The following is a 26,935-nucleotide window of genomic DNA, read 5'->3' as shown; positions in this document are numbered from 1 at the left end:
AAGGTGAATCCAAACCTGCTATCATTTGCAGAAGCCAGCTTGAGCGGTGAACAAGCAGATATGAAAAGTCATTTTCCCCTTTGTTTTCTCAGGTGCTGCTGCATGTGTTCACGGAAGATTTAGAATGCATCCCTGGATTTCAACAAAAGGTTTTTCATATTGAACACCCGTCTGCATTCATGGCGGACCAGCCGATTCTGAATTGTAAGGAAGCTTATTTTCATATGTCATTTCTGCACACGCACAAAAATTGTATTAACCACAGCCTGTGTGTTCCTATCATTTTTGGAATATATCAGAAAATTCATTGTCCTTGTGACAGGCTCCCCTCTGTGGTTTCTACAGGAGTGTGATTACTTCTATTTATTTTATTATTATTATTATTTTGAAAGCGGGAGAGGCTTTTTCTAAACCCATATTAATACAGACTTTTCTTTGTATTATGGCTCTGTGTTGAGTAGTTCCTGTCCATTAATTAATGTTTGGCTTCAATATTGATGTGGACACTGGGAATAATCACTGTATGCTTTCTCCTGAATTCCTGGTTCTTGAATTAATTTGTTGGTTTTGTGCTGATATCGAGTGACTATGACAGAGAGCCTTGAGTTTCAATTGTGTGTGTGTCTTGCAACCTGTCCACAAGATGTTCCTGGTATGTATTGAACCTCAGAATGTGCTACTCAAACCTTTCCAGACATTTTTCTTATCCTCTGCATCTGAACCTCTGGTGACCAACTGCTATTGCCAGTTGGGAGTATGAATGAACTGCATGGCCAAATTCCATTTCCAGTAGACAGGTGTTGCATTAAAGTGCTGGCACTGATGGGTAGAGGCTTTGTGTGCTTGGCAAGGAGATAGCACAAGGCTAAATGGTCCATGAAGTCTTAACTGTGCTTTCTGCACTTGAGTTGTTTGATCAAGGTACTAAGGGGGAACTGGAGAACATGTAATGGTGTTACCATTCATGTTTCCGGAGGTTTCATGACTGATGGATGAAATGTTGCATCCACAAATGTCTTTGATTTGAGCCAAAGTTGTCCAAATATAGTGTTGGTGGTATTTCTCATAGAGGAACTGCAGAAAGCCGCAACTGCATAAGACTCTTGATATGTGGTTTAGAAGAGGTTTTTTTATTTTATTTGTTTCTGTGGTTAATGGTTCCTAATGTCTGGGTGGAATGGATGAAAGCCAGGAAGCTCAGCTTGAAAGCTGAGAAGATGGAGATGCTGTGGGTTGGTGGTTCTCATGTGCAGAAGATGGACCAGTTGCCTGTGCTAGATAGGATTGCTCTCTCTCTCTGAAAGAACAGATTCAGAGATTGTGGGTGCTCCTGCACCAATATTGGTGGCTCAGGTAGCCTCAGTGACTAGGAATGCCTTTTACCAGCTACAGCTGCTATACCAGCTACAGCCATTTTTGGACAGAGATAGTCTGGCCACCATGATTCATGTTAAGCTAAAGACTCAATTACTGCAATGCATGCTGTGTGGGTCTATCCTTGAGCTACCCAGAGTGACTGGGGAAACCCAGCTGGATGGGCAGGGTATAAATAAGTTGTTGTTGTTGTTGTTGTTGTTGTTGTTGTTGTTGTTGTTGTTGTCCTGAGGCTCCTGCTGGTGCAAAATGCTGCAGCTAGATTTTTGATGGGAACAGATTGTCACCAGCATGGAACTCCAGTGTAAAAAGCTTGCACTGGATGCCCATACCCTACCAGGCCAGGTTCAAGGTTCTTATATTAATTAACAAATCTCTTCATAACTTGGGTCCAGGAAACCTCAGGGACTGCCTGATCCATTATATCCCTGCTTGGTCACTAGGGTCTTTGAGGAAGTCCCTGTTAGTGGTTCCCCATGGCTGGGTTGCATGGCTTGTATCCACAGAGGGTCATGTGTTTAGTATTGTGCCACTTGGAATCAGAAAGGCCCTTTCCCTGTTGAACTTTTGGCACTTACTGATCACTTCTTTATCCTCCAACAGGCCTTTAATTGAATTCTGTTTTTATTGTTTTAATTCAGTTTTAACTATTTTTAGAATTGCTTTTTTAGTCTCCTGTGCACTGCTTAGAGACAACTGTGATTAAGTGGCATACAAATCTCTGTAATAAATAAATAGATGCCTGATGACCATCGTTCTCAAGGTGTGTGAAGCAAACCTTGTGCATTCATAGAAGTTTGCTGGGGAATGACCTGACTTGTTCTCTGCCTGCTTTTCATATGTAATATGGGATAGTAGTTCAAATGATACAATTGTTTCAAATAATCTCTTCTGTAGATGGATTTATTTATAGAAGTTTATACATCATATGAAGTATATATACCAGGACAGGGCCCTGTTTCAAAAATTATTCTTCAGCAGATAGTCTTAGAGTCAACATGTACTGGTAATAATAATAATATTATAATATTTATTATATTTATTATAAATATTATAATAATATTTATTATTTGTACCCCGCCCATCTGGCTTCCAACAAAAATCATATACAAAAATATCACACGTTAAAAACTTCCCTAAAAAAGTTAAAAGTAGATTAAAGTTTAATCTATCCAGTATTATTTTACTTCTGTGGCCTGAGTTTTTGCCCTTCCACCATTTTCGTGTGAGCCTCAATCAAGAACTCCAACTTCTTTAGTTGTTTTTCATATGTGCCATCCTTGGACAGAAGGAACAATGCAACTCTTCCATGTTTCCCAGTTAGTGTGATATAGACATATCTCAGCAATGCATGCTCTCACTGATACTGGATCTGCATATTGTGGGGGGATCTTGAATTCCCAAATAATTCTCCCTGTTAAAGATTAAAGTGAGTCAAAATGCTCTCAGTGATTTACAGTGTCCACTTCCTTTGAGTAAAAGGGAGTTTTAGCTGTCTAGTCGTCTTTACTATTGGACATCTTGTTTTGATGTTCAAGAGGCTCTCGTGGATATTCAATCCTTCTAGGTTGTGTGTGTAAAAAGATTCTGCCTGTGTTTTACTGTGCTTGTTTCAAGGATAGCACACATGTTGTTCTAGAAGAACATACTCTAACAACTTTCTTTTTAAGGGCACATATGCTTGATTTTTGAACACCATTCATTCAAAAGGGCTGTGGCTCAGTGACATAGCACATGCTTTGTATAGAGAACCCAGATACAATCCCTGGCATCTCCATGTAGGGACCGGGATGACTCTTGTCTAAAAACTCTGAAGAACAGCTGCTGGTCAGTATAGTCAGTAAAGAGCCAGATGAACAAATGGTCCAACTTGATATAAGGCAGTTCCTTGTGTTCTAATACCCCACCATTCTCAATAGGCTCTAGGGCTTAATATGACTTCCCAAGAATAATTTTGGTCATGCAAATCTTAATGCCAAGCTAATAAAGATACCTTCAAGTAGTATTAAATATGGTGGAGTGTAAGTGCTGATAAATTCACTGGGATGTTTCAAAAAATGATGTAGACCCTATAGTTCTGCAAAGCTTTTGAAATTATGGAAACAAGACAAGGGTATGCTACAGTGTGAGTTTCCGTCATACACTGAAGATGTACATTTTCACCTTGATTTTTGACAGTTAAGGTATTCTTGTAGAACTTCCTCTTCTCTTTTGGTTAATATATGCCATGTTGTTTCTGCTTGGGATAAATTTTTTTTTTAAATGATCATTCTATATCTACATTATTTTACTTCTCCTCCTGCTTCTCCTTGTCGTCTTCCTCTCTTCCCTTCTTTAATTGTATGGTTGTATGGTGAAGGGTGGGTAAGAAATCTTATCAGTAATTAAATTAAAATTTTCTCAGAAACTGAGGGCGGGGGGATGAAGAGGGCTTGTTGTTAATTTGAATGAGTATTTTGGCCATAGTTCCCAAGGAGGCTTAGTGGTCTCTAAGTCAAGCAGGAGGAAACAGCCTCTTTTTTTTTCTTTTTTTCTTTTGCCTTTTGCCACTGGCCACCTCAAAGCGATATGCAGTTGGAGGGTGTCTGATTTGAATGTCTTGTTGATTTTTCTTTTCTCTGTGTTTGATCCTATAGAAAGGACAAGCTTTTTCAGCCACATCCAATTGCTGCTTCTGTGATAAACAGCAAATGGCACTGGTGTGAAACTGGCATAATAATTAAGACACCGTTTTTAATATTAAGTCAAGGAAAGACAAAGCAAGGCTGCTGCTTGTTATCTTGTTGTTGTTATTATTATTGGTTTCTATTGATTTATTGGTTTGTTTACTGCCTGAATAGGATATTCTGTTTCTTAATGTTTGATGTTTTATTGTGGTTTTATATATGATGTATGTCATCCCGGTGGCTGGGGAAACCATAAATATAATACAATTATATTTATAAAACTATAATGATAAAATTATTATTATTATTATTATTATTATTATTATTATTATTATTATTATCTCTTAGTGATCTAAGAAATTAGGCAGTTCTACTCATCAGAGCCACCAAATTGGTATGATACAGTATATCATATTCAACTTCAGTGGAATGTTGTCCTACACTTCTAGCCAATTTAATCAGATCAGAAGTTCTAGGTCTCAGTCATGATGGATTAAAGCCTGCACTCTCATTGGACACAAGGGGCATCAAGGCAATCCACTGTGCCACACTCTGGGTGAAGTCAGCCCACCACTAGCCTGCATTAGTACAGCAGGTGCATTGGATGCATGAGGCCACCTGGAGAGAGTGATCTGCCTGAGGCCACATTCATGCCACACCCTGAAAGCACTATGATACCACTTTAAAAAGTCATGACTCCTCCCCAAAGAACTCTGGGGTCTGTAGTATGTTAAGAGTGCTGAGAGTTATAAGGAGATCCCTGTTCCCCTCCCACAGCTCCAGATCCCATGATGGTTTAACAACCAATCCCTCTTCACTGGGAACTCTGGGAATTAAAGTTCTTCAATGAGAATATCCTAACAAGTCTCAGCACCCTTTATAAACTACAGCTCACATAATTATTGGAGGGATGCCATTGCTGATTAGAATGTATGTGCTTTAAATGTGGTATGGAACCTCCAGATTCAAGGTCTTTCATAGCAAGTGTCCCAGATTCCCTACCAGGAGCAGCCAATTCCCTTTGGTCCCAACATCTACTGGGCTCAGCTGGGGCCACTCATTTCTCTCCCAATTAGGAGAGGTATGTGTGCAGCTGGAAGGTTGGGAAAATAACAGGTCAATTATATTAGCTTCTCAAAATGTTTGAAGCTCTGGGAATTTGATCCATATATTTACAGTGTGGGATGACAGCAGTGTCCTACTTCAGGGGATTACTTAGCAGAATGAGATAAGAGATAAGGGCAAGTGGGTATAATCAAACCCCAAGATGGATCAGTGCGGAAGAAGTGCCCCTAAACCAGAGGCTTTCCAGCCAACTCATCAATATTTTTTATTTTCTGTTTGACTAGGCTGAGCACTTTTTTAATGTTGCCATTACTCAAGAACAATGTAATTTAGTCGTTGGATCTGCATGTGCAGCCCACCATGAGTATGTAAATTAATAGAGCAAATATGCAAAGCAAGTCGAACGGTGATTGCTTTTGTAGTCTTCAATAAACAGAGTACTTTTAATTCTCAGATGAAGATTGAAAAGAACAGTCATATTTTGTTGCAGGGGAACATCTATCTCCCCCTCCCCATGCTCTGCAAATCCCCTTGATATTTTTAATTTAAACAGAAACATGCCACACATACCATTGCCACTGTTTCCGTCAGTAATTAAGAATGGGTTTTGTTTTGTTGTTGTTTTACTTCCTTCTTATGTATTTACTACTTAGTTGTAAATGCCCTTGTGTTCATCATCATGAAAGTTACGAGGGGAAAGAAGGAGGCAGAAGTAAAGAGGCCTCTCTCTCTCTCTCTCTCTCTCTCTCTCTCTCTCTCTCTCTAGCAATAAAAAAGTTTTCTTCCCACATCCAACAACCTTTTAAAATGCCTTGTAGTGAGATATAAAACAAAGTGCAATAAAGAAGTTTGAAACAGGGTGGAGAGATGAATGTTTTGCCTATTAATCTATGAAGGAGAAGGCACCATGAGAATGTAGGGAGAACCTGCTGGATCAAGCCAGTGGTCCATCTAGTCCAGCATTCTGTTCTCACAATGGCTGTCCAGATACCTCTGGGAAACCTACAAGCAGGACCTGAGCACAAAAGTGCTGTTGGATTTTCCAGCAGTTGGTATTCAGAAGCATTACTGCCTCCGAACATGGAAGAAAAGACTCACCATTATGGCTCGCAGCTGTTGATATCCTCCTCCTCCACCATGAATTTCGTCTCACCTTTAAAAACCCTCCAAATTGGTGGCTATCACTGCCTACAGTGGGAGCAAGTTCCATATTTCTTGTGCTGCATGAAGAAGTACTTTCTTTTGTTTATCCTGAATCTTCCCATGTTCATCTTCATTGGATGTCCTCAACTTCTAGTATTATGAGACAGGGAGATAAGCCTTTCTCTATCTGCTGTCTTGAAGCCATGCATATTTTTGTAAACTTCTATGATGTCAGGTCTTATTTGCATTTCCTCAAAACTAAAATGTCCCAAACACGGCAACCTTTCCCCATCTCCCTGGTCATTTGGGTTGCAATTTTTTGAATCTTTTTCAACCCTACAACATTCCAGCTCAAACCCTCTTCCTTTGTCCGAAATGGGGTAGTGTAATTACCATTGTACAAAGGGTACCTCTGCAATCTAGCTCAGGGGTGAAGAGCCTTGTTCAGTCTGAGAGCCTCCCAGAGGCCACATGTCAGGTATGGAAAAGGCCAGAGACAAAAGTAGGCACAATACCAAATGTTATTTTTTTACCTTTGCTCCAAAGTCTAGTTCTATACCAACTCACACACCCCTTCATCCAAAAAACATTATCAGAGTTCAAGGACTCGTCCAAACTAGGCAAAAGTACTCAAATAGCAGCATTCCTGATCTAGTGATAAACAAATGAGGTGTCCTTGGTCAACTGCTCATGAGAACGACTGAGGTGGACAGACTGCCACTACCTCCCTTTTCACCCATCTTAAGGCCTAGAAAGTTACCTTGGGCTCTGGGAAGGAAGTGGCCGAGATGCTGTGGCATGTGCTCCAACATCCTACGGATTAAAATTGGGACACGACTCAGCCTGCAACACACTTAAAAGCACCCCCCCAAATCAGGGCTGTCTTAAGCATATGCAGTGTCGGGGTGCAAATATCCGGCAGGCAACCCCCCCCCCCAGGTTGCCCAGTCCCAGGCATGCAGGAGGGCGGAGCCGGCCGGCCGCCTCAGTTTCTCACTGGCTCGGTCGCCTCCAAACGTGCGGCGCAGAGCCACCCACAGCACAAGAGCCTGTTGCGGCACTCCAACCAATGGACGGGCTCAACACTTGGGCCCTGGACTCTTGCCCTGGCGCCCCTGAGAGCCCGCAGCCTGGGTGCCCTGCACCCCACTCAGTGATCACCCTTCTCACTGGGCACTTCAATGGAGGCCCCAACCCCTCTCACTCAAGCCCCCCCCCTTGGGGCTCAACACTCCACCCCCCACACTATCCCATTGCTGGTCCCCACACTTGCACATCTTTGCCCACAATACCACTGCTTCACCTCTCTGCCTCTCTGCCCTAACAGTTGTTCACCTGCCCTATCCCCCACCCCACCCACAACACACATATGAAGGTTGCAGCGACTCCTACCCCTGTGGTTTGCTTTATTTCCAGCTGAAGTTCCTAGCAGAGGGACTCAGGATGTACTTCCAGAAGCCATGTGGGCCATCTGATGCAGAGGAGGAGGAAGATGGGCATGTGCGGGAGCAAAGTGAGAATGCAGCATCAAAAATTGTGCGTCTTTTGGTGCTCTGGTGGGAGCCAGCCAACTTGTGTCAGAGCATGAGCCAAAATGGGGCATTCCAGGATTCAATCAGAAGCCAAGATGGCTTCTGTAATTCTGGAATGCCATGCTCAAGTCAGGACTGTTTAGGCGTGTGGTGTACTCCAGCCCTAGAAATGTGTCTTTTCCTTCTGGATACTAGGATTGGAACAAAAAACAGACCCTGGTGGGAAAAGAGGCTTCTCCAAGACTCAATTATCCCTTCCACTGCTCTGATTGTTTGGTTTACAGAATTTATATCTTGCCCTTCCTCTGGGAATGATATCTTCTTGCTTATACGCCAATGCTGCTATAGTCGTTCTAACAATGACTTCAGAAGCAGATCATCTTTGTATTATGAGCAGGACAGTTATAATAACAACGATAACAATCTTTAAAATATTTTAACAAAATGAATGCTTGCATCCTGACACTTTGCATGATTCCTCATAAGTGTGGGGAATTTGGAACATGTGGGCTCTCAACCTCTGGTTCTGAGTGTGAAAAATTGTCTTCTTGGTTTGAGTTGACTTGAGTAAGTGTGTGTGTGTGTGTGTGTGTGTGTGTGTTATTATGCAAACACAGAGACACAATAAATGACTAAGGTCAACTTGAAACAAGAAGACAATTTTCAACTGAAGTTTCTGAGCATGTTTCATCCACCGCCCCTCAAAAGCAAAGAAAATATGCCTGAGAGCTCAAGAGAATTTCAGATGACAAGTAAAAATGGAACACAGCAGGCAAACTCAGGGTAGCAGCAATAGAAACATTTCTGTTGGCGCACCTAATTTCTCATTGTTGCTTTCCTCTCTCATTTTTTTTTAACTGTAGCTTTTGACTAACCTACGAAAAGATAGCTAAAATGTTCTGCCCCACCCCCACCCCCCAGCTTCCAGTGCTTCTAAGGAAATCAGCATGACTTCATCTTAGATCTTCTTGGGTCCCAGAGACACTGGGAAATGTTTCATTGCTATAATCTTTGAAGCCATCCTCTAGATATTTAGCCACCGCTGACATATTTATGTGGCAAATGACACCTTTCTTCATCTAGTTTACTGCAGAATTATGGCGTTTGCATCCTGCTCACCTTATTCATAAAAAGAAGAAGAAGAGAAGAAGAGTTTGGATTTGATATCCCACTTTTCACTGTCCAAAGGAGTCTCAAAGCAGCTAACATTCTCCTTTCCCTTCCTCCCCCACAACAAACACTCTGTGAGGTGAGTGGGGCTGAGAGACTTCAAAGAAGTGTGACTAGCCCAAGGTCACCCAGCAGCTGCATGTGGAGGAGCGGAGAAACGAACCCGGTTCCCCAGATTACGAGTATACCACTCTTAACCACTACACCACACTGGCTCTTAACTACTACACCACAACTTGTATAAAGTAACAAGGCAGTGCACAACAGTATATACTGTAGACACTCACGAGTCTTAAGGCCAACAGAAGGGACACTCTTGGAAGTTCCACCTCACTCAGAAGTTCAGAAGGGAAAGGAATTCTCTGTGGCAGCCCCTAAGTTGTGGATTTCCAACCACACAATATGCTGCTCATTTTTTTCATATGAAAGGGTTTCAAAAGGTAATTGACCCTGTTCTCTCACTAGATGCCACCTATGGGAAATTTCCATTGACTCCATCATCCATGATGTTCCTGGCTGCACGCAGCTCTTTAGCTTCAGTAACCACCCAAGTCGGTAAATTTCTAGCAGTGGCAGTCTTTGCTCATGCTGGGATGATAAAACATCACCGAGCAACCCTGCTACATGCATAAAAGTAATCATGTTGCATTAATCATGTTTTACTTTTTAACATACATGAGTTGTGGCTTTTTTGGGGGGAGGGTACTTTTTTTTAAAATGACAATAAATGAAATGGTATACATGAAAAATGAAGGCAATTAACAAAATGCATTGGGATGGCGTGCCGTGAATGCAAAGCCAGGAAGAGCATTGCCAATGATTTAAATGTCAAAACAAAGGCAGTTGTGACCCTTACTTGAAAAGCTTTAATTTGGATGTTAATTAATGGCTGACCTCTTCTGTCACTTACGTGATGGATTGCATTTTCTGGGTGTGCAATCCTTCAGATCGGGGTGGGTGGTTGTCTGTCCATCGGCAGGTTCTTGCGTCTGCTGGATTTTAATGAAGAATTTCCTTCCCAACCCCATTCATTTTGCCCTGGTGCTGTTAGCTTAATTTACTTCCACTGTGTGGGATTTATTAACTGATTAATCACGGGTGCTTTAAGGTGTCTCTGCTGCGTTCTTTGATGAAAGTTGCACTTTTGTTGAGCCTAACAGCAGGGTCCTCTGAAGAGCATCCGGTACTAGAGCAACTCATCGTAGGGGGTGCAGATTGTGTAAACACAACACAACACGCCAGTATACCAAAGCATATTCCCTAATGCTTTCCTATTAGTGCATGAAAAACATGCATAAGAGAAAGGCATAACTCATTCCTTCTGTGCACACAGCACCTGCTTTCAACCTCTTTCCGATGTTCCTAAAGGTCAGCTTTGGAAATGCAGCATTGGGGAACATCTGTGGTAGGACTCTAGCTTCCATCATTCCCAACCAACATAGCCAATGGTGAGTGATGAGGGGAGCTGTACTGAGCTACAGCTTGAAAGTTCTCCATCCACAGCTTCTCTACCCCTTGCTTCACTTAAGCACTGTCACCATAGCTGGGTGGGACTGTGCTCCTAGCTGTGCATCTTTGTCCCTTTAAAGCCAGAAGAGCCATAGCTCAGTGGTAAGAACATCTGCTTTGCATGTGGAAGGTCACAGATTCAGTCCCCAGATAGGGCTGGAAGAGACTCCCTGCCTGAAACCCCGGAGATCCAAAGCCAGTCAATAATCACCCAGATACTCTGACTCCGTATAAGGCATATCCCTGTGGTCCCCATGGAAATTTTGAGCAAAAGAGCACTCTTCCCTTCTGCAGTTTCCAGCAATTGGTACTGAAAACCATTGCTGCCTCTGACCATGGAGACAGAGCATAGTCATCATGGCTAAAAGCAATTGATAGTCTTTTCCCTCCATGAATCTGTCAAATCTTCCTTTAAAGCCGTAGGAGATGGTGGCCATAACTGCAAATGACTTTTCCACATCTTTAATTTCAGTGAAGCCATGTCCACCTGCCCTACACCTGCCCTGACAGGGATGCTTGGGAAATGCTGCACAAGGGACTCTGCAAGTTTCCACGGAAAGAAAAGGAAAATGCTCATTTTTTTTAAAAAAAGGAGCATTTTTCTTTCTTTCAAAGAGAGCAGTTTGTATTTGAAGCGCTTCTTCCCAGTGTTTTGAATACAAGGATTCCCAGGATTCTTTTGATGTTCTCATAACATGCCATAGACTTGGGGAGGGGGGCAGGCAGGTAGGATTTAATATCTTGGGGGAAGAGTGATTTGAATTCAGCTCTTCTAGGCCAGGCTTTCCACACACAATTTCATACAATTTTAGTGCATGTTTCTTCCAACACACTCTTTGTGTGCAATTTTCCCTAAGGTGATGCATAATATTTTCATGAATGTATACGTTTTTTATACTTTTTCCTGTAATGTACATATTTTTGGAAATCTTATTTGGTTGGAGAATGGCCACATTCACACAATCCATTTAAAGAACTATGAGGAAACAGTCATGGCTTCCTCCCAAATAATTATGAGAGCTATAGTTTCTTAGGGGTGCTGTTCCCCTCACACAGCAGCAACTCCCAGAGTTCCCTGTGAATAGAGATTGATTGTTAAACTACTATGGAGAATTGTGACTCTGTGGGCAGCTGTTCTAGCAGTGGGAGAGCTGGGAAGCAGAGCTCACTCCCTTACGCGCCAAGCATAGGAACCAGGTCTAGGGAACTCTGGGTGCCAGGGCACCCCCCCCCAAATTGTGGGTGATTAGCACCCACAACGTGAGGCTCCGATGGTACCTCCCAGACCATGTTGGAAGTCCTGATAGGCCTCCGAATGCGACTTCTGGTAGAAACCTAACACAACATGACATCATGACGTCACAACATCATGTTACATCACGGGCGCCATTGGGCACCCATAACCTGGGGCCAAAGTCAGCACCCCTGGTGCCAAGTGTCCTGCAAAAAGGCACAACCTGGATTCTTTGAATGATACCATGTTTTGGTTACTGTGTGAGATTGTGCTAACTGTCACCTGGGGACAGACAGCCATTCCATTAGACTGCCTCCGTGTGAGATGTAGGTAACAGGGCTTATTTAATCAGCTTTTCTGGAAGCCTAGCTTCACCAGGGACCTCCTGTCCCTGAACTGTGCCAGCTGATCATTATAGGGACAACTATGGAGTTTTGATTTGATTTTCCTCTTCCCTCCCTGCCCCATTTCCCTTGGTTTGTTATAGGAGTCTCCCAACAGCTCTTAACAAATTAGAGCTCCTAGGATTTTTGGAGGGAAGCCATGACTGTTTAAAGCACTATCACAGTGCTTTAAATGTATGGTGTGAATGATGGACAGTGTTGCATGGCACCACTCTCAGAAGTGTGAGTTTCAAAGGACAGCTCTTATTCAGTTGGTCTTTATCAATTTATACACCGCTTATATGCCAGTATATTAATTTACAACTAGCAAATCAGTATATTAATTTACAACTATTTAATCAATACATAATTAAAATACAGAATAGCCATTCCATTGGGAACTAAAACATCCTTAATTAAAATATACAATGAAATGAGCCATTAAAAGAAAGGCAATTACAACAGTTTTAAAAACAGTTAAAACAATAAAGTCAGAAGTTGTGTTCTGGGGAATGTGTGCCTAAGCAAGTGTGTCATCAGGAGACGCCAACACCTGGTAGGACTTCAGGTAATATTTCAGAGAGTGTGGATTATGTTGGTCCACACTGTACTGTATTGTGAACCAAGCTGAATTTCTTTCGCATACCAGCCCTTGTGTGTATTTTGTGCACTTTAAACCACCCCTCATTAAAGGATGTAAAAGACGTGTGTGTAGGGGGGTATGTATTTGAAACCTCATTGTATATAGGAGAGTGTTGTGCTTGCAAACATCTTCACAGCATGTCTTTCTGAGCCCGTCGCCGCATTGCACAATTTGTGATGCTTCTTCTTCTTCTTCTTCTTTTTACACTTGATCAAAGCTTGCAAAGAGCACAGTTGAGAGCTGCCAGGTGGCCAAAACAGTTGCCTCTTTCCAGCCATCCGTGTCAGCTTTTTAATAGGGCCTGAGGGGGGAAATGAATTCTGAAAGAGGCTTTGATCTTTATGCATATACTTTTAATTTTAACTTTTAAAAGACATTTCAGATCAGAGCAAGGCTATTATGCTGAACGGTGTGTGAGGGAATTAATTGGTGGCTGAACTACAGTGCCAGGGCCGAGTCCAAGTGGGAGCCAGGCGGAGATGCTAATATTTGCATTTCATTATTTCTGCTGCCAGGATTTTAAAAAAGAAAATCCACAGAATGAGCTCCACCTATGCTAGAGTGCCCACATATGCAAGAGAGTCTTGGGTGTCTGATTGTCATGCATGTTTTGCATGTGGCAAACCACTTTTGAAAATGCATTTATTAACATTATTAAAACCCAAAAGTGCAGTAACCATTATACCATATACAAAGCAAACAAACTAAAATAAGAGAAAGAAATGGTGACACACCAATATACATCAAAACATCCATATTTCACAACATAGGCACTGACTCCTAGGGGCCGTCGAGGCAGTTTCGGTCCCCCAAATATGTTTTTGAGGGGGCCAGGCCCCTTCAATAATCAGAAGATGTCACTATAAAGTGTTGTGGTGATTCAGAGATTTAATATGAAATGGATTTTACTTTGTTGATGTAGCAACAGTAAAAATAAAAATAATAATAATAATAAACCACTAGATATAAAATCAGTTAAAATCCTGGGCAATTTTTTTTATTTTTTATTTGGAAAATGTCTAAAATGTGGCTCTCTAGGCAACCCAGGCAACCTATAATTGCTTTTGTTTCTGATGTTTTTGATCTGTTTTATATTTGTTCTCTTTTGTAGGCTATCTTGAAAATCTAGATTAATAATAATAATAATAAAAAAGAGTTTGTTGCTGTCTCTGGTAACTTCTCTCTCTTACATCTTGAATGTTGACAAATTGGATTTTTAAAAGGCAAAAAAATATTAGAATTGGAGGTGACAGAGAAGCACAAGGAAAACTGTTTTAATGCTTGGGAACTTGGCAAAGTTTTTTTATATATTATGGATTTTTTAATATTATGGATGTATGTTCTGTATTATTTTATTAATACCATTTGCCTAATACAAGTTGGTCATGGCCTTTGGCTAGAACAATAAACTTATGAACTTGAAGGTTTTCCATTGCAGGCTATTGAAATCCTAGCTGCAGCTAACATCCATGTGTCAAACCACATTTGATATTGGGGGAAGTTACACCAGCGGCAGATTCAGGGGAGTGCAACCGCTTTGCCTGCATTGGGCGCCAAGTCAAGAGGGAGCCAAAGGGGGCACTGCAATCATAACATTAGAACAGAAAGTGAGAGGTGGGGGCAACAAATTTTGGCATTCCACTAGGGGCTGCTGAAATTTTAAAGCCCAAAGTATGCCACGGGTTACAGCAGCGCTTTGATAAAGCTAAGAAAGTGTGATAGCTTTCCACCCATTTGATGTGACAAACATTTTCTACTCTTACTGTCTTCTACATGAGATTGGCTTTTGTTGAATGGCAGTGACAGTCTGTCTGGTGGATAGTGAAGTTCCAGGCTGCACATTAGTATGAGAAATGCAGAGATACAATTATATTAGAAATGAATTTATAAACATATAATCTGTATTGCTTCTCTCTCTCTTTCTCTCTCTCTCTCTCTCTCTCTCTCTCTCTCTCTCTCTCTCTCTCTCTCTCTCTCCCCCCCCCCTTTATTGGCTATCTTTGAACCTAGTGCTGAGGTTCCCAAGGTGAGCACTACTGCCACCTGGGAGGCAATGGAATTACTGATTCAATTACTGGCAGGGGGTGCTGGAGATGTAAATGATTATCATACTTTGAAAAACTGGTTTCACTGAACCAAGATCATCAGTTTTGCAGGTCTTCTTGCTTACAACCTGTTGAGAGTTTCCTCCTCCTTAACCTCAGCATTGCCATTGTAGAACTTTGCAAAGAGGATGGGGGCAAAGCTGGAAATAAGTGGTTTTGCCTGTCCTTGACTCTGGTTCCATCTACTGTTGACCTCCTCTGCCTTCCATCCTACTAGTCAAGGTTGACTTGAATTGACCCAATTCAGTTTGAGATTCGGCAGAATAAGATGCACAGCCCTAGTGTATATATAGGTACTTGTACATGTTGCTTATCGCGGTGCACATCTTATAGGATACAGTGAATAATTCATGCTGCTCACCATGTCTGATTGGTGAACCTCAGTGACTTTTTTATGAGGGGGAGGAGCAAATTATGCCACTGTGAGCCCAAGAACTTTAGAACGGAGATCCTGGACAGGAGTGGGGGTGATAATACAAACTGCATAGTTTGACTTCCTGACATCTTTTGGCATAAAATTGTTTTGTCAAGCATCATTTACTGAAGGCACATTCATGGAAATAGTGGATGCAAATAATTTTTGCAGCATCAGTTGGTCCCAAATGAGAGAGTGCTAGCATAAATAAAAAGGTTTCATAATTGTTCAGAGGTTGGGGGAATCAAAATATAAAGCAAGTGTGGCCGCATCGTCTGTTACTGTTTTCTTTTTTTAAAGCCAAACACGCCTTTCCAATGTAACTTGCACATAAATAAAGGTGATGTGATGAAGACAACATGCTCCATTAACCTCTTGGTTGTGAATGGAGGTGACTGAACTGCAGCAACTGAGCTCGATTTGAGATTAGATCTTTTCCTGGAGCCATGCCAGGGACCAGCCTAGTTTACAAATCACACTTTTTTGAAATATGTCTCAGCTTTGGTTGGGTGATGCCAGACAGCTGTTCATCTAATAGCCTAAATCAATGGCCAACTGCTCACAATTAGGAGGTATGTCAGTTGCTCGGTGCAGTGGGAAAACCTTACATTAATTATGTTTTCAGAAGAAACTCTTGGTGAAAGAAGGGGCAAAGCCAAACTCGTTCCCCCACCCTTTATTTCCTATGCCCAGTTGGCACATCCAATATTAATCAAAATTTCAGTTAGGTAATATTTCCGGATATAACTCAAACTGACTAGCACTGTTAGGTTAAAAAACTTTTTTAAAAATGACCTTATCAGTATGCTCTGTCTTGTTTATCAGGTAACAAGGATGCTTTTTGATGCCCCTTTGAAGGACAAAACTAGGGTGCCTCACCATTCATGATAGTGTCTGGATCACAAGAACTAGTCATTCTATTCTATAGTGGTTAAGCAATATTTTTAATACTGTGTTGAGTTCTTGATACCACATTTTAAGGAGGACATTGGTAAACTGTTACATGTCCATAGGAGAACATCTAGGATGGTGTGGGTCTGGAAACTGAGTCGTGTGAGGAATCCTAGAGAGAGATAATTATTCTTATCCCAGAGAAGAGAAGGGAAGACAAGATACCTGCCTCTGAATATCTGAAGGGTTGTCATGCAGTGGATAGTTGATTGTCACTGATAGCCTTATCCCCAATGGATTGGTCCAATCTTTCAAAGCCATCCAAGTTTTTGGCTAACATCACACTTTTGAAAGCAAAACTATGCCCCGTTTAAATAAGTCATTTCTTTTGTCAGTCCTGAATCTTTCAACACTGCAGCTATGCAAAGGCCCTCTTTTTGGCATGGTAGATATATATGCATGGGGTTGTGTACATTGCTAGTCCCACTCAAAGTTGATCTGTTAGAGTGTGGCAGACATAGGTTCATTAATTTCAAGGGGTCTACTCTGAGTTTAAATTAGTTGGAGATACCCCATTATATGGCACAATTTTAGACTCTTCAGAAGCTCAGCTGTGAATGCATAAGAAATGCATAGATGTACAGCTGTCTCCTCTGGAGATACCTTTACCCGTAAGAAATAAAGACAACAGTCAAGTGAGCAGTCATTGGGGTCCTTGATATATGCACATGCTATATAATGGAATACAATACAATAGGGTTTTTTTAAATGCTCCTTTTAATGCATGCATACATTTGTTTATTGTCAGTCACTTTGAGTTCCTGTGACAAAGAAAGCAACTAATGAATATAGAATACTAATAAAATGCACAGAAACTTAACTAGAACCTTGCTGGATCATGCCAAAGGCTCATCTAGTCAAGCATTCTGTTTCCAAAGTGGTTAGTCAGAAGCCCCTGGGAAGCCTGCAAGCAGGACTTGAGTGCAACAGCACTCTCCCCACTTGTAAGTCCCCCCACTTGTGACTTAGGTTCATTAATTTCAAATAGTCAACTCTGCCTTAGTTGGTTTTAGTTTTTGGAAATCATTGGATAATACATGTCACACCCATATTAGTTGTCTTCAGGCTGCTGAACAACTTAGGTTAGTGACCTAGAGATCCGGTGTGATGCAGAAAGCGGTGAAGGGCATGAGCTCCAAGCTTGGTTCAAATTGCAGCCCCTCTATAAATTGACTGAGTAATTTATGTGAGCCATAGTCTTCTACTTTTAGGTGGGGGGTTGGTTGGTATAGAATATGGAGGCAAGATTACAAGGTTATGCAGCATTGTTGCAAAGATTACAGAAAATATACACAGGGCATTTTGAGGATATAGAAAGTAGGGCTATATTATGCTATGTATTAGTTTGCACCAGTACAAATGCTAAGAGTATAGCACTCCTTTTTGGACACCCAGAGGATCAGGCTCTTACGAACTGTCAAAACATAAGAGGCCAATCAAGTTGAATTATTCTCCCTCACACACACTCACTCACACACACACACACAGTGAGAGCAAGAGAGAGCAGTAAGATAAAGCTGTAAACAAATGGCTTTTATATGGAAATAATTTTTATATCTTTATACCTGCCATAAAAACACAATTTGAATGAGACATTTCCTGAATGACAAGGAGATGGGGTTTATAAAAAAAAATCTCAGAAGGTGGATATTTATTGTTCAATTAAAAGTTAAAGGTCACAATCCAGTCCAGAGTTAAGTGTGCTTAAACCTATTGATTTCAATGGGCTGAAGTGCCCTGTCATAAATCTAGGTTGAATACTGCCCAAATTGCATGCATTTCAAAACTTTCATCATCAGAAAGAGGTGCAATCTATAGTATAGGCATATACAGTGGCACCTCGGGTTACAAACACTGGGTTACAGACGCCGCTAACCTGGAAGTAGTACCTCGGGTTAAGAACTTTACCTCAGGATTGAGAACAGAAATCACGTGCTGGCAGTGCAATGGCAGAGGGAGGCACCATTAGCTAAAGTGGTACCTCAGCTTAAGAACGGTTTCAGGTTAAGAACGGACCTCTGGAACAAATTAAGTTTGTAACCAGAGGTACCACTGTATACTGGTACTTATAGAGAACATCAATTACTATGGGATACAGAAGGGTCGAAAGTAGGGCTGTACACTGTCGGCTTGATCTGGGGGTTCTGAATCAGGATGAACCTGATTGAAGTAATTCAGGAGTGCAGCTTATGTTTAATTAGTAAAAGGTAAAAAAAAAAAAAACCCTAATTAAACATACAGTTGGGAGCTGGGAGGAAAAGAGACTTCTTAATGTTTCAGTGTAAACCTATCTTTATGTTAAGGTTGCATTCAACTGTAATTAAACAATCGAATTAAACCAATGAGCAGTGGTACTCCGCCTCCAAATAACAACAAAATAAAGTAAAAAGAATATTGAATGCTAAGGGTGCATAAGATAAGAAGAATCTTTTTCAATGAGTTATTTTTCAATCATCTCCCACTGGAACTGGCAGGAAGAGAAAAAACTGCATACTTTTATGTTCTCTGGAAATCCCAAGAGACTAAATTATAGCATGACAAATGAACAAGTTGCTGAATTCTGTTAGAGGGGAAACAGTTTTGTAAAACAACAGGCATTTGAATAAACTATGTACCTGTATGCATTTCCTGTTTATGGCAACAGCAGGTGAAACACCTAAGCAATGGTAAATTATTAGAAAGCTCTGTGGAGTTTTAAAAGATTAATTGTCTCCTTCTAGGACCAGCAGCAATGAAAAATTAGTGTTCATTGTAAGAAACAATGGCTAACTTGGCCATTGTCGCAACCTGGGCTAACAGGCTAGCATTATGCTCTGGTCCAAAACATGCCACTACTGCCATGTTGGCAAACATGGTCATTGTTAGATGTGACATGAAACACAACATTGGGTTGGATCCAGAGCAAATCCATTGAATTTAGGTCTCATTGAAATCAGCTGGACAAGTTAGTCATAGCTTGCTTCAGTGTGGAGCCAGTGTGGTGTAGTGGTTAAGAGCGGTAGACTCATAATCTGGTGAACCGGGTTCGTGTCTCCACTCCTCCACACGCAGCTGCTGGGTGACCTTGGGCTCGTCACACTTCTTTGAAGTCTCTCAGCCCCACTCACCTCACAGAGTGTTTGTTGTGGAGGAGGAAGGGAAAGGAGAATGTTAGCCGCTTTGAGACTCCTTCGGGTAGTGAAAAGCGGGATATCAAATCCAAACTCTTTTTCTTCTTCTTCAATGGAAGATTGTAGAAAGAGGAGTCTCCTAAGTATAAGAATTGAGGCTTGTTCTGAATACTATTGCTTTGTTGCTTGGTATGACCTCATACCAGATTTAGTAGCACACATATAATGCCTCTGGGGAGTCAGGCTCATAGGACAACATCTGTGAAGGTCCATGCTCAGGCTCTTCAAGCTCTGGACCACAAGATTACTGCAGGCTACAATTCTCTATTTGGAGGCACAGCAAAGAAACCCTGTACTGTATTTGGCCAACTCTTCCTCTTCTGACTCTGAACATAACACTATGCAGGATGCTTCCACCTGATTTGCCCAAGTCCACTTACTGAGTTTTATAGCTGAGTATGGAATTGAACTAGGGACCTAGGTGGCACTGTGGGTTAAACCACAGAGTCTAGGGCTTGCTGATCAGAAGGTCAGTGGTTCGAATCCCAGCTATGGGGTGAGCTCCCGTTGCTTGGTCCCAGCTCCTGCCCACCTAGCAGTTCGAAAGCACATCAAAGTGCAAGTAGATAAATGGGTACCACTCCGGCAGGAAGGTAAATGGTGTTTCTGTGTGCTGCTCTGGTTCTCCAAAAGCAGCTTTGTCATGCTGTCCACATGACCCAGAAGCTGTCTGCGGACAAACGGCGGCTCCCTCAGCCTATAGAGCGAGATGAGCGCCGCAACCCCAGAGTCGGACACGACTGGACCTGATGGTCAGGGGTCCCTTTACCTTTTACCTTTTTATGGAATTGAACTAGAATCAAACACAGACATTAGGGCCACCGTACCAGAATATTTGTGCTTATTTTTGTAGGACACTATTGCCTGCCTCACTTGGAAACTTGCTCACATGCAGAGACTCTTGAAATGTTAATGATTTGTCTAATAATGCCGATCACTTGGTTTGGAGAAAAGAAGCAATCTTCTTTTGTCTAATCTTCTTTTAAAAGCCATGCAAATTAGTGGCCAACACTGGCTATCATGAGAGTGAGCGCCAAAATTTCACTATGCACTCTGTCAGATTGCCAAAAAAAGCCCTTCCATCTGTTGTCTGACAGTGTAAGCAGAACCAGGCACGCTGCTTGTAGTAATTAACTATATTGCTCAGTAACCAAGGAGTCAGCACATGGCACATCCATGAGATAAGCAAGTAAGTTGCAGAAGCTAAAGTTCTGGCTCCTCTTTCCCCCTCCTTGCATTTTTCCGCTGTGACTCAGCTTTTCTTAATTGTTCTAGCCCAGGCATAGGCAACCTTCGGCTCTCCAGATGTTTTGGCCTACAACTCCCATGATCCCTAGCTAACAGGACCAGTGGTCAGGGATGATGGGAATTGTAGTCCGAAACATCTGGGGAGCCGAAGGTTGCCTATGCCTGTTCTAGCCTTTTCTGGACCCTTCGTTCCTGTACTAAGAGTGGGGGAGGGGAAGGAGCCGAATCAGGGCTGTATTGCAGAGCAGGAGACACAGCCCCTGCTCCTCTGTCAGCACCTGAGGCTACCTCAGATGATTCCTCCCTGTCCCACCAGTCTGAACCTGGTTCAGTGTCCCCTTCCCTCTCAGGTGTTTCCTGGATCATTGGCTGCCACCACTTTTGATCGTCCAGCCAATCCCTGACACACTTCATGAATAAATTCTTTCTCTTTATCTGACCTGAATCTCCCAACGTTCTGGTTCATTGGAGGTCCACAAGTTCTAGTGTTATGAGAGATGGAGAAAAACATTTCTCTATCCACTTTCTCCATGCTGCACATAATTTTATAAACATTTATTATGTCACCTCTGGCCATTAGGATTGCCCTGTAGTTCTCACAATTTCCAAGATGCAAGAGAAAGGCAAAATATAGGAAGCTGCCTTAGACTGAATCAGACCATTGGTCCATTTATATCAATATTTTCTACATTGACTGGCTGCAGATCTCCAGAATTCAGACAAGTGTCTTTCCTAGCCCTACCTGGAGATGTCAGGAATTGCACCTAGGTCCTTCTTCATGCAGGGCAGATATTCTCTCACCAAGATATGGCTATTCCTCAGATGCATCACTTTGCCCCCAAACACGCATTGCAATGCCTTTAGGGTGGTAATAATATTCCAGGTTGTTAAGAGCTAGCAATATGCATAAAATTGTCGGGTGACCTATAGATATATTCTCATTATTACTTACTCAGCAGAGAAATTAGAGGTATGCCTTACTCAAGTTGGTGTAATGGTATTTATTATCTCTCGCTGCTCTAGAAATGATTCCTTGCAGCTTAATTGCTCTCCTGCTCTGCACCTCCTCATTATTTATATTTCGTGGGGTAGGGAGAGGGGAAGAGATTAAATATAAGGAGTGAACAATAGGGTTTTTTTCCTTGCTTCATAAGATAAATAAAAAACAATTTCTGTATATATATATATATATATATATATATATATATATATATATATATATATTAAAAAAACACACACATGATAAATGTGTCAGGGTGAAAAATGTCCTCAGGAGGTACTAGGATTATCTTAATAGGATAGACAATTAAAATGATTCCTATGCACTGATCTAGGCAGATGTCATGGCTCAAAACCTTTGTGATTAATTCTAATTTTAATGCCATTTCTCAGCATTTGTATGCCCATTCATATGGAACATGTGGCTTTTTTGTGTGCCCCCCCCCAAGCTAAAGATCATCCAATGAAGCTGAATGCTGACAGATTCCAGACAGACAATACATAGTTACTGTGGAACTTGCTCCTACAGGAGGCAATGCTCGTCGTCAATTTGGATGAACTTTAAATAGTTTTAAAGTCTGAAGCTTTTCCTTCCCAGGCAATAAAGTTTTCCCCTCTCGCTGTAAGTACCAGTATAAGTAGCATCTATATATACAGCATATATATATATGGCATTTCCGTGTGCTCTGGCTCCCGTCATGGTCCTCCGTGCACCAGAAGTGGTTTAGTCATGCTGGCCACATGACCCAGAAAACTGTCTGTGGACAAATGCCAGCTCCCTCAGCCTGAAAAGCAAGATGAGTGCTGTACCCCATGGTCGCCTTTGACTGGACTCCAGGAGTCCTTTACCTTTTTTCCTTTTATATGTAGCACTGGAGGTGAGCAAGAAATCAATTATTAACAGGCCATCCTAGCTGAATGAGGGGAACTTGTCAGAAGCTGCTGGATCTAGCACTGGGGAAGCACCAGTGTATGTGCAACTTGGAGAATCCTCCTAGACAATAAAGTGTTCTGGATATACAGTAGTCTCCGCAACAGAGAGTTCTGCAGCTTAGGTGCCACCACTGAGAAGGTCCTGTCTGACACATCGGGACTCTCTCTAAATATTGTGGGCAGGTTCATATGGCTGGAGGTGGCCTTTTAGGTTTCCAAGCTCCAAATATAGTGTTGGCTGTTTTTAAAACTTTTGTTTTTTAAGGGATCAGTCAACTCCCCAAAGAAGCAAAGAAGAAGAAGAAGAAGAAGAAGAAGAAGAAGTCACAAAATAGCACATGGGGACTAGTTCTCCACTCATCTAGGCTGGCCATAGCTTCTCCCCAAGGACAATCCAAACTTCATGTTCAGGCTGAGACTTTGCCTCGACAACAGTAGCCTTTACTTACTCTGAGCTTGGTTCAAACTCCCATCTCTAAACTCTGTCTTGACTTGTGGTTCCCACTCAATGGCTGACATTTTTTCAGCACTGACACTTAGGCCAATAAGCAACATCCATCCTTCACGCTTATGAGGACTGAGCTTGGTTATTCCACACCTTTCCTGCTGACAAATGTAGGTAGCATTTGAACTAGCAATTGCAAGAAAGGTTAGAATTTCCATCTGATTTCAGCTGAGTGGGAACTTGGGGAATTGTTGGGACTAGTTTGGGACACTTATCAGGCACTAGGAAGACAGATGTTCTGGTTTACAGACTTCATGTTTTGACTTTTAAAAGCTGGGTTTCTACAGATAAAAATAGGTTTTGCTTTGTTTTCCTGGCTTTCATCACCGTGTTTTTCAATCTCATTGCTTTTATTACCTGGTTTTATTATTGCCATGTAACCTTTATTTTGCATTGTGTCTTTAATGGATCCCCTATTTTTTGTGAGAGTTCCAAAACTAATAAGACTTCAAATTAAACTTTGTGGAAACAGTGTTGGCATCAAAGGAAGAGCCAGATATCACAAATAATGATGATTACAATTACATTTTAACAATCCTGTTCCTTGATGTTCCCTCAAATGATTCTTCAGTACTCTTAAAATATCAATTAAAACATGATTAAAAACTTTACTATAATACAAGATTGTTGCAGTACATCCAAAGGAGGTAGTCAAATCTCCAGAGCATTTATCCACCTCCAAAGGCCTTGACAAAAAGGTGTTTCTTGGCCCATTAATGAAAGCATACAGTGATGGGGCCAGTTGCACCTCAGATGGGAGAGAACATCATAACCTGGGGAGCACCAGGGAATATGCCTTCTCACGCTCCACTTCCCCAAGATTATAACCTCAGATGGCATTGGCACCATCAATAAGGTCTCCCTCACTCTTTTCTTTCCAGGCTTAATGGAGGGAGAGGAGTGGATTATATGTGTTTTCCTCACTTAAAGGATAACCTGTGAATCAGTCATAAGATACATTTATGAGCTGTCCAGGTGCTGCCAGCAGGTTGCCTGAATGGCTACAGCAACTGGGCTTTTTCAGAAGCAAGAGACACAGAGAGAGAGCGCAAAATTAACTGCTGAGCTCTTTAATGTTGGCCAATTACAATGATATGCATGGTCTTAACTCGAATAAATATCCTGTGGTTACAACGCACCAAATCCTGTTAATAACGTGGTGACCTTTTAAAAAGAGAGTGAGCACGTTGTGTTATATTACTCTATTAATGATGTAATTGCTGGAAGTTGTTCTTGGCCAGTCAACCCATTCTGGCACGGTGAAGCAGCTAACAAGAAATGTTTTTCTTCTTCTTCTTAGAGTAGTCTTTCGGTTTTAGCATGGCACAGGGATGCTCAAAATCCATGTGGCAGCATTGGTGGGGAATCTAACAACATCTGGAAGGCTACAGGTTCCCCATTCCTGGTGTGTAGGGCATTGAAAGTGCAAGGATGCTAAAGATTTAATCCCTGACATGTGCAGATAAAAGGATTTTCAGTTTGTAGGCTGGGAAAGAACTCTGCACAAGACTTTGGAGGGCTACTACCATTTGGGCGTGGACTCGATGGATAGATGGTTCTTGTTTTTGTGTAACACACAGCCTTATTTATTCAGCCTTGTGACCTATAAAAGAGAAAGGAAGTATTGTGCTGCATTTTTCCTCCCTTTTATAACTGCTGGTCTACTGTAGGAGAAACAGTATGATTCAGATTTTCCTGGGTTCTTGGGAGAAGTTGGCTGCGTTCAAAGAACCTCTGACTATTTGTCAGCCACACCCTTGCTCTGGTACTGTGACTGTGATTACCTTCTAGCATGATTTTTTTTAGATTTCAGCTGACAGATGGTCAGTTCTTTGTCCTTTTCATTCCTTCACTGTGATCTGCTGACTAACAGTCTTGTAGGATTTCCCTCTGGAGAAGAGACAGTGTATGTTTGTGGCCACTTCCTTTCATGTGTGGGTGGATGCTTCCCTGGGCAATGATCCAAGTCTTTTTGCAGTGGAGAAACGGACCCATCCACATCCCTTGGTCAGCGTGGTTTCTCTCCAAGTAAAGATGCAAGATCTCCTTTGAAGGAATCACCTGGGTGTTGCACAATAGCTGGGCTTTTAGTTCAGCTTTAGATATGAGACATTGTTGATTGTCTCTGCTCCAGTTTTGAAATGTGAACAAGAGTCACTTGTGGTATTTAATATGTGCATATTTTTGGTTCCTCTTTTTATTTTTTATTTTTAACCAGGACAGCTTGACTTGTTTTCCTTTGACAAGCTACATACAGACTCTTCACTAAATTAGAATTTGGCATGGGTGACATATGGCATGCTTAGCTGGTGCTGCTCATTTCCCTGTTCTAATCAAAGAACTACCCTCTATCCTTTTGCTTGCAAATTGAGTAGCAGAACACAGCCCCTCTTTCATCTTAGCTTCAAGTTTACAACAGTTTTCTAAGCTGCATGTCAAAGTGTTTCTCTTTATTATTATGAATTATCTTAGACATGTGATGGCTGTACTGCCAGGCCTTATTGTAACTCCAAAAGTTAACTAGTTCAAGGTCAGCAAAACAGAAGTCAAGAATTTCAGCAAGTCCCTTTTCCTTTGTAATGTGTGGCTTTATTTTAAAATATATATAGGGCAGAACTGCTGACATTGGAAGTCAAGGCATGGGGTATAAAATCAAAGTCTTCCAGAACGTTCTTATCCATCTTTCTTATTTTATTTTTTCAAGACAGTGTGATTGTTATGTATCTGGTTGAAGCTAATGCTAAAATGATTAGAGTATCATGGCATTTCAAAACAGAAAGAGAGAGAAAAAAAAACAATGTAAGTTGTATTTTTATGTAGGTGTTTTTTTTTTTAAACCCACTGTCTAGCATTTTTCTGCCTATGTCACTACTGGTGATTTTTAAATTTTCTTTTCTGTTCAAATATCTCTTTACTGTAGAGAATATAGTTGTTCTGAACATTATTCCACCCATTTTATATGGCCTAGTGATAGCATGCATGACCAGGTGCACCAAACTCTAGGGTGTTGGTAGAAAGGGGGCCAGACCCCTCAATGTTGAAGGAGCCCTGCATGCGCCGTGTGTTCAAGATGTCACACATGGTGTGCGATGAGCATCACAGCTTCAGCGGCTGTGTCCTCCAAAAGACATGACAATGTGTGCTGGGCCCCCTCAATCTTGGGGGCAACCTGGGGACAACCCCTTGTGCATGATAAAATGCAGATTGTTTTATGCAGGATTAAGAGTACAACAACCATGATGCATTGTGACCACAAGCAAATATGCATAACATGAATACACCAAGAACTATGGCAGCAGCAAGATATCTCTAATGTAGAGTTTATGGTTGTGTGGACATGGCTTCCTAAATATCTGAAACAGATCTCTTAAAGAAAAAGGTATGAGAAGTGCGAGTGAGCCCACGTCTCCATCTATGGCTTCACTATACGCTTTTCCAGCTGCTGTTTGTACACTCAAAGATGCATCCATATGTGTTTAAATGGAGAAAAGAGATTTGCTGTGCAACTGAGAATGAAAATTGTATGTTCAGTATTATATTGGTAAATGCTAGTATCTACGGTACCTCTGTTTGAGCGAACTAAACCTTACTCATAGAGTCATTCTCCACCTCCATTCTTTATGCATTTACATAAAGTATTTTTGCATGGTGCAGGTGTTGAGTAACAGTTGGGTGGTTTCTTATTCTAATTATGTTCCATTAGCCTTGTCCACGTATAACACTAAACCATGGTTTGGCAGTGTAACAACAGGCTGCAGTGAGTCTTAGGCTTACACACTCTCCTCTCTAATGGATTCAGCTCATTTTAAGCAGGCCAATAATGTCTTGATCACAATTTGTCATGCCAGAAAACATAATGACTCACAGCTAACAGCAAAAGGGGAGGTGGG

At 41.6% G+C, this 26,935-nt stretch overlaps 1 protein-coding gene across 1 annotated transcript in view; it reads left to right on the top strand.

Moving 5' to 3' along the window:
* CDH13 (cadherin 13) overlaps window positions 1–26,935 on the top strand; it is a 587,120-nt gene that overhangs the window by 112,276 nt on the left and 447,909 nt on the right. Inside the window, 1 exon segment of the mRNA XM_033156828.1 lies at window positions 93–204. Within this exon segment, the coding sequence (XP_033012719.1) occupies window positions 93–204 (112 nt within the window).

This window comes from Lacerta agilis, chromosome 8 (genome assembly GCF_009819535.1).
Source record: "Lacerta agilis isolate rLacAgi1 chromosome 8, rLacAgi1.pri, whole genome shotgun sequence".
Lineage (NCBI taxonomy): Eukaryota > Metazoa > Chordata > Lepidosauria > Squamata > Lacertidae > Lacerta > Lacerta agilis.
Note: the sequence above shows the minus strand (reverse complement) of the source record. Positions and strands in the feature narration are given on the sequence as shown.